Consider the following 13,126-nt stretch of genomic DNA (forward strand, 5'->3'; position numbering starts at 1 on the left):
ACCGAACTGGCCCAGTCAGGTTCGAGTCCGGTCTCGACTCGAACCAAACTGGGTCAGCCAGTTCCATGCACACCCCTAGCATGGGTGCAATCTGAATGCTAGTAGGAGGGCAGCTGGAGGAGCAGAGTGGCGGGAGAAGGAGGCCCAGCTACACTGAGCCAGCTCTGGAGTGCAGTGGTGTGGCCCTGAGGGTATTGTGTGGCCATTGGGCCTAAGGAGCAGGATTGGTGCAGCTGTAGGGGCAGAGCAGTGTCAGCTGCCATGTTTATTGTTGGCAGCGCTATGGGCATTGTAACCTCAAATTTGGTACTGCACAGATTCTGTTAGCACTAAGATGAATTTTTCTGACTCTTAAAATGCAACTTGAGGATCAGTTCTGAAGTTACCATTGATTTGGTCCCAGAAAGATATACAAAAGGCACTTTTGTCACCTAGTGAATGTGTGCTGATCGCCAGGCAGATTGAACAAATGGTTTTGATTTTATAAGCAATACAATGTTCAGGGCTTATAATGATGAAATGCTTCTCTGAAGGAGGGCAGGATGCCTTCCTGTCTTAAGGAGGCAATCATTAGATCTCTTCTGAAGAGACCTGCATTGGATCCTTCTGAGTTAAGCAACCATGGGCCTGTCTCCAACCGTCAATGGTTGGGCAAGGTAATTGAGAGGGTGGTGGCCTCCCAGCTCCAGGTAGTCTTGGAAGAAATTATCTAGACCTATTTCAAACTGGTTTTCAGGTGGGCTTTGGGGTGGAGACTGCCTTGGTCGGCCTGATCACCAATTAGGAATTGACAGAGGGAGTATGACTCTCTTGGTCCTTTTGGATCTCCTGGTAGCTTTTGATGTTATCATCCATAGTATCTTTCTGGACCATCTGAGAGTTTTGGGAGTAGGAGGCACTGCTTTGCAGAAGTTCCGCTCCTACCTCTTGGGCAGATTCCAGATGGTGTCTCTTGGAGACCATTGTTCTTCAAAACATGAACTTTTATATGGCGTCTCCCAGGGTTCCATACTGTATCCAATGCTCTCTAACATCTACATGAAACCGCTGGGAGGGATCATCAGGAGCTTATGCTAATGACACCCAAATCTATTTCTCCATGTCAACATCTTCAGGAGAAGTATAACTTCCCTAAATGCCTGCGTGGAGGTGGTGGTGGGCTGGATGAGGGATAACAAACTGAGACTGAATTTTAAAAAGATGGAGGTACGCATTGCGTGGGGTTGGAATTTGGGAGACAATTTTGATCTGCCGGTTCTGGATGGGTCACACTTCCTCAGAAGGAACAAATGAATCATTTATTTCAATGGTTGATCAGAAAATAAAAAATGAAACAAAATTATACAAAATCCCAATAATGAAAAACAAAGGGAAAAATAACTTTAAATCCATAACTCGATTAAGTGTTTAATAATACCACCACTCAAACTGTACATTAAACTAATGAAGCTACCATCTTCCTGTGAACTTTCCTAGCTATAGAGCAAAACTTGTCAACATTTAAAGAAATTTCATCAGATGTATCACATAAAGCAAATTAAGATAAAAATTATCTGAATGCCCCAGAAATTATTTTATGAGGAGTAACAAATAATAATCTCAAATGTCCCTATAAAAATTACAATATAGCAGTACGTGTACTGTTACTAGAGCAAAGTCTCTCAGCATAAGGTCTTTTATTGTACTTCCCTTCTAGGACTGTCATTTGAAGCACATTGAGACAAGCTAGTGTTAGAGCTTTGCGATACTTGAGAATAGTTAATTTACCAAGATATCTAGCTGGTTTATTATTGACGCCTTGGTTTCCCAAAATAACGCCTCTAAGTTCTATCTGCTTCTCCAATTCTAATAGATGTTGCTTAACTACCAACTTGGCTTTTGAAAACGTCATAGATTTCAAATAACGTGGGGATAGCCCAGGGTACAAGTTCTTCTCCACAGCTTGTTTCCAATAAGATTGAAAACCATCTGTGAGTACCAGTGCCACCAGACACAAAGGATGAAAATTCAGTTTTAATCATAAATCAGATACTTAGCCATTGCCATGTCTCAGTTTTGGAAATCCCTGTCTCCAGATGAAGTGCTGCATTGGGCATGCACCGTGGTGCCTGAAAGATACTCCTTAAAAATTTTGACTGGAGGGCTTCTAATTTAAGAATATATATATATTTGGCATTCCAATCTGAGTTCCATAGAGTAATAGCATGGAAGATTTAGCTAAAAATAGTTTAATTGCAGCAAGTATAAATTGGGCACCTCTGGAACAAAAGAAATAAAAAACAGGCCTTGTAGATCTCTGAGCGTTTAGCAGCACATTACTTAGATGAGCATTTCTGCTGCCTGATGCTTCAAAAACTATGCCTAGATATTTAAAGCTTATAATTTGTTCAATTTTGTGATTATTTATCTTCCAATTTATTACTTTGTTCCTTTTTGGAGAACACTAGTACCTTGGTCTTGTCATAGTCTATATATTTATTTCTCTAAGACGTACCGGTGGGCAATCCCATGTGTGGCAGCTCTCACATGAGTTCTCGAGCAGCTGCTCGGATAGCCATGGGGAAGAAAACAGTGGCCGGCAACCTGCCAGGAGCAAGTGGCTGGCTGGCCAGTGAGAAGAGGTGGCCGCCAGCGGGAGGTGCCAGGCCGGCCAGCATCTGGGAGGAGGTGACGGGCTGAGGCAGCCAGAGGGAGGACAGGTGGCTGGCTGGTCAGGAAAAAAAGCACCGGCAGCAGGCAGGCAAGGGCGGGGAGAGAAAAACTAGAGGCGCAGATGCTCTGTGCCAGGCCGAGCTAGTTTATTTCTAAGTCATGATCCTTGCAATAAGAAGGGCATTTAAAGTGTGTCTGAATCCAAGGGGTGTTTGAGAAAGAAGAGCAACATCATCTGCATATAAATACTGACACATCTCTATCTGCTAAGTTAGTTGGATGATGATTTGGATTATTTACATAAATAACAAGGGGATTAATATACAGATTTAAAAAAGTTGGAGCCCCCAGAAGGAACAGGTATGTAGTCTGGGATCCAAACCTCTCCCTGGTGTGTCAGGCTGAGACGGTGTCCAGAGGTGCTTTCTATCAGCTTTGGCCGATATTCCAGCTGTGTCCATTTCTTGAGATAAACTATCTCAGAAGAGTGGTAGATATGTTAGTAACCTCCAGACTTGACTAATGCAATGCACTTTGTGTGGGGCTGCCTTTGTAAACTGAAACTGAAGTTGGTATAGAATGCGGCAGCCAGGTTGGTCTCTGGGTTATCTCAAAATAATATATTACTTCCATATTAAAAGAACTACACTGGCTACCAATAAGTTTCCGGGCAAAATACAAAGTGCTGGTTATAATTTATAATGCCCCAAACAGCTTAGGCCCAGGGTAAGAAATTTACAAGAATGTTGTCACTATGAGTCCTATCACCTAATTAAGATCATCAGCAAAGTTTTGTCTGCAGTTTCTACCAGCTTATCTGTTGCTGCTCCAGGACTCTGGAATGTGCTCCCTACTGAAATAAGAGCCTCTCCATCTCTGACAATTTCTAAAGGACACATTCATTCACCCAAGCTTTTAACTAGACTTGTGATTTTAAATTGCTTTTTAAGGTTTTAATTCTTGTTTTAATTTGTTTTATGTTGATGTAAACCGCTCAGAGAAGAAAATTTGGGGTGGTGTACAAATATAATAAATACACACATATAGCTGAAGAATAAGTTTTATTCACCTCGTAGGGACTGACCTCTAGGAGTGGTAATTACCAATTATTAATTTCCTCCCTATACTTTTGCCAGAGGCTGCACTTTTAAGGCAGTATGCAAAGTTCTCAAGTCGTGTTGCAGAATTGGCTCCTTCACTTGTTTGATTAATATCTGAGCTACAGACCCGGGCTGAAATGAAAATCCGAAAGGAAAGGGGATTATTCGGGTGTGAGAGAAAGCTACTCCTTGTCGCTTAGCTTTCTTCGGCCATTCAGAGATAGCGCCCAGCCCAACAACGATAGCGAAGGGCACGGAAGACTTCTCTTTCCCAAAGCAGCCAGCCAAACCTCGCCAAGGCTCTACAAACGCATTCCATGACGCGCTCACGCGCCCCTGAACAGCCGCCCTCTCTTTAGTCCTTTGGCTATGACGTCAGAGCGAGGGCGGTTGCCATGGGAACGAGGGGAGTCGCACCTGACGGCTGTCGTGAAGCGGTGAGACGAGAGCGGAGAGCGCAGGAAAGGGGCGGAGCGAGGAGGTGTTGCGGGTGAGGGGCAAGAAGCCCAAAGCCAGCCCTGCCTCCCTACCCCGCACGCCGGGGAGCTTAAGAGTGCGCCGGTCGCACCGGAGCTTCGAGGTGGCGCCCCTGGCGATGTAGGGAGTCTTAGGTGGGGGCGTGGATCGAGAGGCCGCAGCGGCGCCTCCTCCTCCTCCTGTGCTCTCGGAGGGGGTCCCGGCGGCGGTTGCAGCGGCAGCAGGAGGAACCAGCCCCAGGGGGGCCCCGCAGGCGGGATGTTCTCCAAGAAGCCGCACGGCGATGTGCGGAAGTCCACGCTGAAGGTGCTGGACACTCGCAAGGACCCGCTCACCCGCCTCAAGCACCTGCGCGTCGTTATCGGTGAGAAGGAGAAGGCGGCGGCCCGAGGCCCTGGGGGGAGAAAAGGGAGGGGAGGGCGGCTGGGAGGCCGCGCTCGAGCTTGCTGTTTCCCTGCTGCTTTCTCTGGACCCAGCTGCTGCCTCAGCAAGGAGGGCCCGGCGCAAGTGTACTGCATTGAGGTTTTCTCCAAGTTCTCTCCGTCCCTTCTGATGAACGCTGGGGCTGGGCGCGGGGGAGGCGTCCAGGGTGTGGGGAGGTGCGGGAAGCGACTGGGTTTTTGTCCGGATATGAGGAAATAGGAGGGGAGTGAGAGAAGCTCCATCCCAACTCTTTGTTGGCATAGCAACCCGACACTGATGGCACTGGGAATGACAGGCGGGGGTTGTATGGAAAGCTCTGAAATCCTCCAGTGTTTGTTTTGCTTTTCCACACACGCCTCCCGCATTAGTGTGTCAAGACTAAACTTCCTGCTTGTACTTCACTGCACTGTGATAATGCTGAAGGGTTTGTTTACTCTTGGGTAAACTAGACCAAGATTTCATGGGCATGATCGGGGAGGTGACTCTGTTCTGCGTCTGTGTGTTTAGTGTGCATGTTCAAGGGCCCTCACTTTGAGGATCTGGTGTAGTGCTTCATGTCCTCCAATAGCCATCGTCCAGGGGGGTCTTCAGGAAGTGCCTGCTCCCTGAAAGTTGCCACAGCTAACAGGGAGGGGCACAGATTGTACCTCTAGTTCGGCTTCCTGTGCTAAGATGAAGTGTGTTTTGGGGAAGAATATGTCCTATGGAAACTTCCTGCATTCTTGCTTCTGCAGTCAAACTCTCAACCAAGAGGACAGAAAATTGCAGGAAGCTGAGCTGCTGATGGGCCCTTTAGCTGAGATTCATTTGGGTTGAATGGTTCTTTTTCTTGGTGTCCACGCTGCTATCTTTTGGCTGGTGTACACTTGTTAAAGTAAACACTGTATGTCTCAGAGTCATAGAACTTTAGGTTGGGAACTACAGGGCAGTGTTGTGGGGTGGAACATGCTACACAGCATTTTTTCCATTGCTATATTTTTTTCATAGAAAAAATTCCATTTGTAAAAATGCATTCTTTCATTATTTAGTAGGATAAATACCAGTGAAACTACCCTAAGTAGTAACTAACTTTTTTCAGATGACTATCCCAAGGAAAAACCACTTAATGGCTCAGTGGGGAAGCAACCTGCCTAAAGAGCAGGAGGCTGTTGGTTCAAATCCCCACTGGTGTGTTTCCTAGAATATAGGAAACGGCTATATCAGGCAGCAGTGATATAGGAAGGTGCTGAGAGGTGGCATCTCATACTGCTTGGGAGAAGGCAATGGTAAACCACTCCTGTATTCTACCAAGAAAACCACATAGCTCTGTGGTCACCAGGAGTCAACACTGACTCAATAGTACAACCTTTCCTTTATCCCTGTGTATATAATAAATCTTTAGGTGTGCTAAAATTAGTATAAGTTTTTTCAGGGTCTTTCATTCTTCCTTAGCATTTTAAATCGTTTAAGGAAGGGTAAGCTACTGAGTTGTCATGTCTTAAAATATTTACAAGTATTCTAGTAATAATAATTTCCAAGTGAAACTTTAAATTCATTTCAATATCATATTTAGACCACATCAAGTGCACTTTATTTCACTTTTAAAATAAGTTATTTAGTTCAAATAATACAGCACATAGGTGCATTTATTTTTAGTTCTATTAACTAAACATAAGTAAATGCAAATCCTGTCCCAGTCAATTTAGAGCATCACAAAAGTTTCCTGAAATATTTCCAATGCAAACTTTTCTGATAAACCCATTTGAAGAGATAATGTGAGCCCAGGCTTCTGCCCTGAAGCAGGGGATCCTGCACCTAAAGCATCTCCAACAGAGACATGTTCTTGAAAAACTTCTTAAAAGCAGGTCCTGCATAATCTTGGGACGATTGTCACAGTTCATCTTGCTTATATAGTCACATTAAAGATTAGGCCTTTCTAAATTTGGTAAAATAATTGCTTCATGCCTTGTCCTTGGTGAATAGGGTGAGCCTGCATCACTGAAGTCAGTGGTAGTTTAATGGCTTTTTGCATCAGTTGAAGCTGGATGCAGTAAAACAAAAAAGTAAAAACCTCTGTCTGACCTGAACTGTTCTTAGATTGCATCATAAAGCTTGCATGTTTTGATTGTACAAGCCAAAAGACAGATACTATTATAACCAACTGCCCCCCCACCCCCCGGCTTAGGTAATTACTAGGGTTGTGCAAATATGCAACTTTGAACATCAAAAAGGAATCACCTGCACATTTGCCCCTGTTCCTGCAGGAAGGCAGTAGCTCCCAGTGCTTACCTCCATGTGGGGCGGTCCTCTGCACAGCACTAGGGTAGTCTATTAAAGAGAATCAGAGCCTTGGGAAGCCCCAGTGATGCCTTGGAAAGGGGCACAACAAGTGCTAGGAAATATAGTCTTTCCCTGTGCTTTTCTCATAGAGATCTATGGTGAAAGCACTGGGAAGAACTACAATTCCCAGCACACTCTGCATGCTTTGCTGCACGCCTTCCAAGATGTCACTGATGCTTCCTTGCAATCCTAATCCCTTTAATGCCTCTCCCTGGTGCTGCATACAGAACTGCTCCAATATACACAGTAAGCTCTGGGACCTGCTTCCTCCTCCTCCCTGGGGCCATGGGTGATGTGCAGATGAATCTTTGCACAGCCCTAGTAATTTGCTCGTTCTTAATTGAAGAGCATTTCCCCACATTTTCCTATGGTGTTAAATCTATTGTTTTTGCTTATTCCAGCTTCTCTAACAGTACTTTTATGACAGCTGCTGCTGCTACTACTACTAATTTTATGTGCTGTTTTTCAATGCAAAAGTTCTCAAAGTGGTTTAACACAGAAAGAGAAGATAGTTCCCTGTCCCCAAAGGGTTGTTGCAAAAAGATGAACCCCAAAGGGTTTGTAAAAAGAAATGCAAGCGATTCACTAGCATTAACCACTGGAGAGATACTGTGCTGGGGTTGAATGGGGTAGTTGCCGCCCCCCTGCTTAATATAAAGAGAATCTCCACTGTGAAAGATGCCTCTTTGCTCTGTTAGTAGAGGTTTGTGATGAGTGCAAGATACAATACAAAATTCAGTATATTCAGTAAGGATATCGATTAGAAAGAATAGTTTAGAGAACAAACATATGTTCTCTATCCAGTAATTGTTACATTTCTCACATTCTGCATAAACGAATATGAATATGACAAATATTTATATGCCATTTTTCAACATAAGTTCCAAAAGCGGTTTACCAAACAAACAAAATGACTCCCTGTCCCTAAAGGGCTCACAGTCTTAAAAAGAAACATAAGATAGACACCAGCAACAGCCACTGGAGGGATGCTCTGCTGGGGATGGATAGGGCTAATTATTCTCCCCTGCTAAATAAAGAGAATTATCACTTATAAAAGGTGCCTCTTTGCTCACTTAGCAGGGGAAACATCAACAAGTTGTTTACAAGATTGCAATCAATCAATCAATGAATCTGCTGATTGTGTATCTTTTAGTTATTTTGTGCTGTATATTTATCTATGGTAACAGTCTAAAGTTTTAATTTTGTTTGGCTTACGGCCGTAAATAAAATGATTGATTGATTGATACAAGATTGTTTTTTAGGTAAACTCTTGATCTTTAGCTTTTGTAAATAAGCTGATTATTAATTGTTACCACATTCCATAATGCTGTATACAGTAGTGACCTCTGTTCAGTGAGACATCATTAGAGTAGCCTTGAATACAACTTAGCAAGTGTTTTTAAAGTAAGAAATCTTACAAAGTACAAGAAGTTGCACAGTTGGGGATGGGAGTGACAAGCTGTGATCTAGATTCAAAAAAAGTTTGCTTCCTGGGGGTGTTGCGCTGTATACATAGTTTGTTTTGATATGGATGTGTAGAATCATATACAAATGAATAATTTTATTCATTTATTTGAACTCTTAGCCTACCCTGTCCTAATCCTCAAAGTGGATTGTGATGTCAAAAAGCATGCAATAAAATGTCCATTAAAAATCAAGATAAGTAAAGCGTGTTCTAAAGTCTCATTTTCAGTTAGTCTGAGAAGAGGCATTAGAAACACAGCTGAGGCTCAGGCTGCTTAGTACATCTGGGGAAGGAAAGAATTCCTTTATTGTGGAAGAGCCACTGCTCTCTTCCCATAACAATAATAATGTTTCATTTTATGTGAGGGATCAGATAAATCAGAAGTTACAAAACTGGAAAGTGTTTGTAAAGATGTTTCTAGTAAATACATTGATTGCTGGGTTCATTCTTATGTTATATCATTTACACGCCTGATAGAGAATTATGTGCTCTTAGCGAATCGACTAGGTCTATAAAGTATGCCTTTAAAGTGTCAAGGGATGCTTTGTACATGTGAAATTTCTATTACAAATCAAATGCTGAAGATGCAGCTTTCCAATTATAAGAACCATTCTACTGGATCATATCAATATATTCTGTTTTCCATCACCTACAGCCACACACACCTCTGAAAGTTGAGACCACTTGACATCTTATCAGCCTGCCTCAATGGAGGTAGTTTTTGCATTCAGTTGGGAACACTCAGGTTTTTTGTGTTGAATGATGTACCACAAACATAATTTGATGAGTTCTCAAAATATTCTTCATCTGAGAAGCACAGCTTTAAAAAATCTGTTTTGGAAAAAAGATGCCTCTTGTTTTTATTTTTATAAATCCATTTCTGTAGTTGTTTTAGATGTCAGACCGAGCAAAGAGAAAATCTTTTTAAAGTGGTGCTTCTCTTATCAATCTTATTGATTTATTTATTATTTCTCTGTTTAAACTATTTTAGAAACTTTTGTTGAAAGCAGTATATAAATATTTGTTATGTTTAGTTGAGAAGAGCAGCTGTCCCTACTTAACCCCAAAACAGCATCAGCAGAAGGTTGTTGCTTGTGTGTCTACCTTAAGTTTCTTTTTAAAGTATGTGTCCTTTGGGGACAGGGCACCATCTTTGTATATTTATTTTTCTATGTAGATTGCTTTGAGACTCTTGTTGAAAAGTGGTATATAAATATTTGTGGTAGTAACCCTGTTTGGACTGTTGATCTTAAATGCACATTATCTTCCTTTGCAGAATTAAAGTTATAAGAGGGTTACTTTTAGACTCTTCAATAGCAATGGATTTAATGAATCTGTAAAAACAGTCAGTCTGGATATTGTTTGTCATTTTTGCATTGCAAAGAATGATACTGACTTTACTGCTTTGCAGTTTATATTATACTAGCGGAACCCACACAGAGCATCTGCGTGCTAGTACTTTATTGCTCCCCTCACCCCCCTGCCACAGCCCCCCTCACCTCAGAGATCTCTTCACCCTCACCTGAGCTGCACTCATGTGCCACCTCCTCCATCTGGCTCCTTCCATCCCCCTCACCCTTCTTGGTCACTCCTCCATCTCTTTACTCCATCACCCTCACCTTTCTTGGTCGTGGCTGCAGCGTTGCTAGCACCTGTTGGCCAGGCTGCAGTCCCCTATCCCCATAGACCTACCCACCCTCACCCAAGCCCCACCCCTGCTCCTCCCCACAGGAACAGCAGCAGCAGTTGACCGGGCCCTTGCTCACTGCCGCTGCTGCCATGGCCACTCATTCCCCTCAGGCCACTGACAGTCCCATGCCTGCCTGCTTCCTGCTAATGGCCTCGGTAGCCACAAACAGCAACAGTGGTTGACTGGGCCATTCCTGACTGCCAATATGCACCGTCATGGCCGCTCGGTCCCCTCAGGCTGCTGTCAGGCTCGGGGCCCATCCCTCGCCCTTCCTTCTTTCTCTCTTTCCCTCCTTTTCTTTCTCTCTCCTCAACTTGCTCTTTCCTTCTGTCTTTCTTCCTTTCTTTTTATTTTTCTCTCTCTCTCCGTCCCTCCCTGAGTTAACAGATCTTGTTCATCTTGTTTCCTCATCTAATTCACACAACGGCAGCCTCCTTCTCCTGAAGGGGCTCTTTCCTCCCTCACGACCCCTCTCTTTGCAGACCCCTGCCCATTATCTATCTATCTATCTATCTATCTATCTATCTATCTATCTATCTATATATCCTCTATAATCAAAAACATCTTCTGACCAGTAATAGTTGCATTCCAACTGACCTTAACCATCACAGGCTCCTCCCTATCTGCATATGGAATCCCCACTGCCCAATCACCATTGTGCTTCTGCTCTCACAAGCTTCCTCCCTATCTGCATATGGAATCTCTACTGCCGAGTCACCACAGTGCTTCTGCTCACAAACTCTTGTGAAAGCTGCCAGCATGGGATTTAAGGAAGTGCACGGAACCGCGGAGCTGCGGTCCGGCACTGGGGTGGGGGTTCCTTCACTTACCCCCCCACTGCTTTCCCCCTGCCGGTATGCAGTTTTTTGCAAGCATTTGGGGCGGCAGGATACCTCCCTGCTGCCCCTTCCTCCTCTCGGCAGCAAAAGGCTTCAGGAAGCGTTTTGCATGTGCGTCATGTCTCCGCGACGTGCGTGCGTGACGCTAAGATGTGGCGTGCGCACATGTTGCAGAGACATGACGCATGCATGATGTGCGCATGCGCAAAAGGCTTTCTGAAGCCTTTTGCTGCCAGGAGGCGGAAGGGGTGGCAGGGAGGTATCCTGCTGCCCTAAATGCTTGCAGAAAACTGCGTGCTGGTGGGGGGAAAGCGGTGGGTGGGGTAAGTACACCCTCCCCCCGCCCTTAAAGGAACACCCTCCCGCGGCATTGAACCATGAACCGCCCCATGTTCGGACCGGTCCGGAGGCCTGTAGAATAGCCTCCGGACTGGTCCATGCACATCACAAATGGGATTAGCCATGAGTTTGCCTTAGAGAATCTGCTCATGAACTCTTGTGAGAGCTGCCAGCACAGGATTAGCCATGGGTATGCCTTAGAGAATGATAGATAGATAGATATGTAGCATCTGTTAACCACCTCAAATTCTGATTTTAATTGTTGATTTCAGAAATACTCTGCATTCCTAGCTTTTGAAATTGGAAATCTAGATTTTTAAAATAAAAAATAAACACAGCACAGTGCTATGGTAGCAATGCTGTGGAAGCTTTGCATTTGACTTTTGCTGCAGCAGCAGTTTGCCACACAGGGGCCTCACCTGGGAGTAGTTCCAGCTTCTCTTGAGGCAGGTGGCCAATTGTTGCCCTGAATTATTAGACTGAAGTAGCAAACATTGTGTGTTCTCCCTTTTTGGAGGCACAATTTTGTTGTCGTGGAGGTGTGATCTCTCACCTACTCCTGTGTTTTTGTTTTTAAATAAATGACTTGTACATGTGCTAATCTCAGCAACTCCCACACATTGGCTTGCACCATAACTAGGTATCATACAGACTGACTCCCCACCACCACCACCACCACAGCAGACACCTAGCCAAATACACATTTTAGTGAAAGCATGTGACTAAGTCAGGAGAGTTCTTCCCGAATTTTAAAATATGTTTCTAAGGTCCCATGTTTAACATTTTGGTTCTGGTAGATATTTAACATATTGAAAGAGATGGGGGCTGCTAGTTGATGTTATTTATGCCTGGAGCTCAGGCACACCTCATTCTGGATTAAGTGTTAATCTTCCTTTATATCAAATTTTGAAGCTATTTCTCCAGGAGCATAATAATAGGCACATTGCCATATACTCCAGGGTAGTGATGCCAGTCACACCAACACAGTCTCTGAAAAAGTATTTTCCTAATCTCTTTTCAGATCTCCTGCACATCATTATACAGACAGACCGTTTGTAGCTGTCATAAGTGTTCTCTTCCCAACAGATTCTGCAAGCCAGCACTTAAAAGCAAATTGGTCCAATCTGCTGGATGGTCCATGTCCAATAGCAAATAGAAGTCTTCTCTGTTTTCGTACCTTTAGGACTCTTCCAATAGAAGTGTGAAAACACTGTTAGAAATGAGAGCAGTAAATGTGTTTTTCCGAGAAATGGGGAGGGCATCCTAACTTGATGGGTTGTCAGTCTTCTCATGCTTCAAGACAGGGCCAATTAGATGTCAGATCTGTATATACTATGCTGCGCCAGCCACACCCAACCCAGTTCCGGTCCTGTCTCGCTTCAAGACAATCCACAAGCTGCCCAGTCTCTTCTAGCTGCCTTAGGCTTGTTTTTTCCTTTGTTATCCTCTACCTTTTTGGTTTGTGTCTCCGCACTTGTTTCACTCATGGCACTGTCACATTGCGGTGACATGCTGAAGGGCGCCCTTTCGGAGGGCCCCCTCTCAGAGGCTATGTTGGCACCCGCCTATGCGGTATTTGGGACTGTTGCCGTGTGCACTGCTGGGCTTTCTGAGGGAACGATTGCTAAAAGCTCTGAGATGGCTCCGTGCCTAGGGCTCGTTCTGCCCCGAAACACGGCAAAGAAGACAAAAAACTTAAAGGGCCCAGACATGGCCTAAAAGAAAAAGGAATGCAAGCTGGCCTCCGGCGGAGCTCTGCTTTGTGAGAGGCTTCAGCTACAGGCAGTACAGGCGTGGCTATCACCAACGACAGTCTCTGAGA

At 44.3% G+C, this 13,126-nt stretch overlaps 1 protein-coding gene across 13 annotated transcripts in view; it reads left to right on the forward strand.

Annotated features, from left to right (window-relative positions):
- The first annotated feature begins 4,157 nt into the window (after nucleotides 1–4,157).
- The window catches only part of RALGAPA1 (Ral GTPase activating protein catalytic subunit alpha 1), a 287,874-nt gene continuing 278,905 nt past the window's right edge, over nucleotides 4,158–13,126 (forward strand). For all 13 annotated transcript variants that reach the window (XM_053285328.1, XM_053285342.1, XM_053285334.1 and 10 more), the window contains exon 1: nucleotides 4,158–4,593. In XM_053285328.1, the coding sequence (XP_053141303.1) occupies nucleotides 4,488–4,593 (106 nt within the window). In that variant the 5' untranslated portion in view covers nucleotides 4,158–4,487. The remainder of the gene's footprint in view (nucleotides 4,594–13,126) is intronic.

This window comes from Hemicordylus capensis, chromosome 1 (genome assembly GCF_027244095.1).
Source record: "Hemicordylus capensis ecotype Gifberg chromosome 1, rHemCap1.1.pri, whole genome shotgun sequence".
NCBI classification, from domain to species: domain Eukaryota; kingdom Metazoa; phylum Chordata; class Lepidosauria; order Squamata; family Cordylidae; genus Hemicordylus; species Hemicordylus capensis.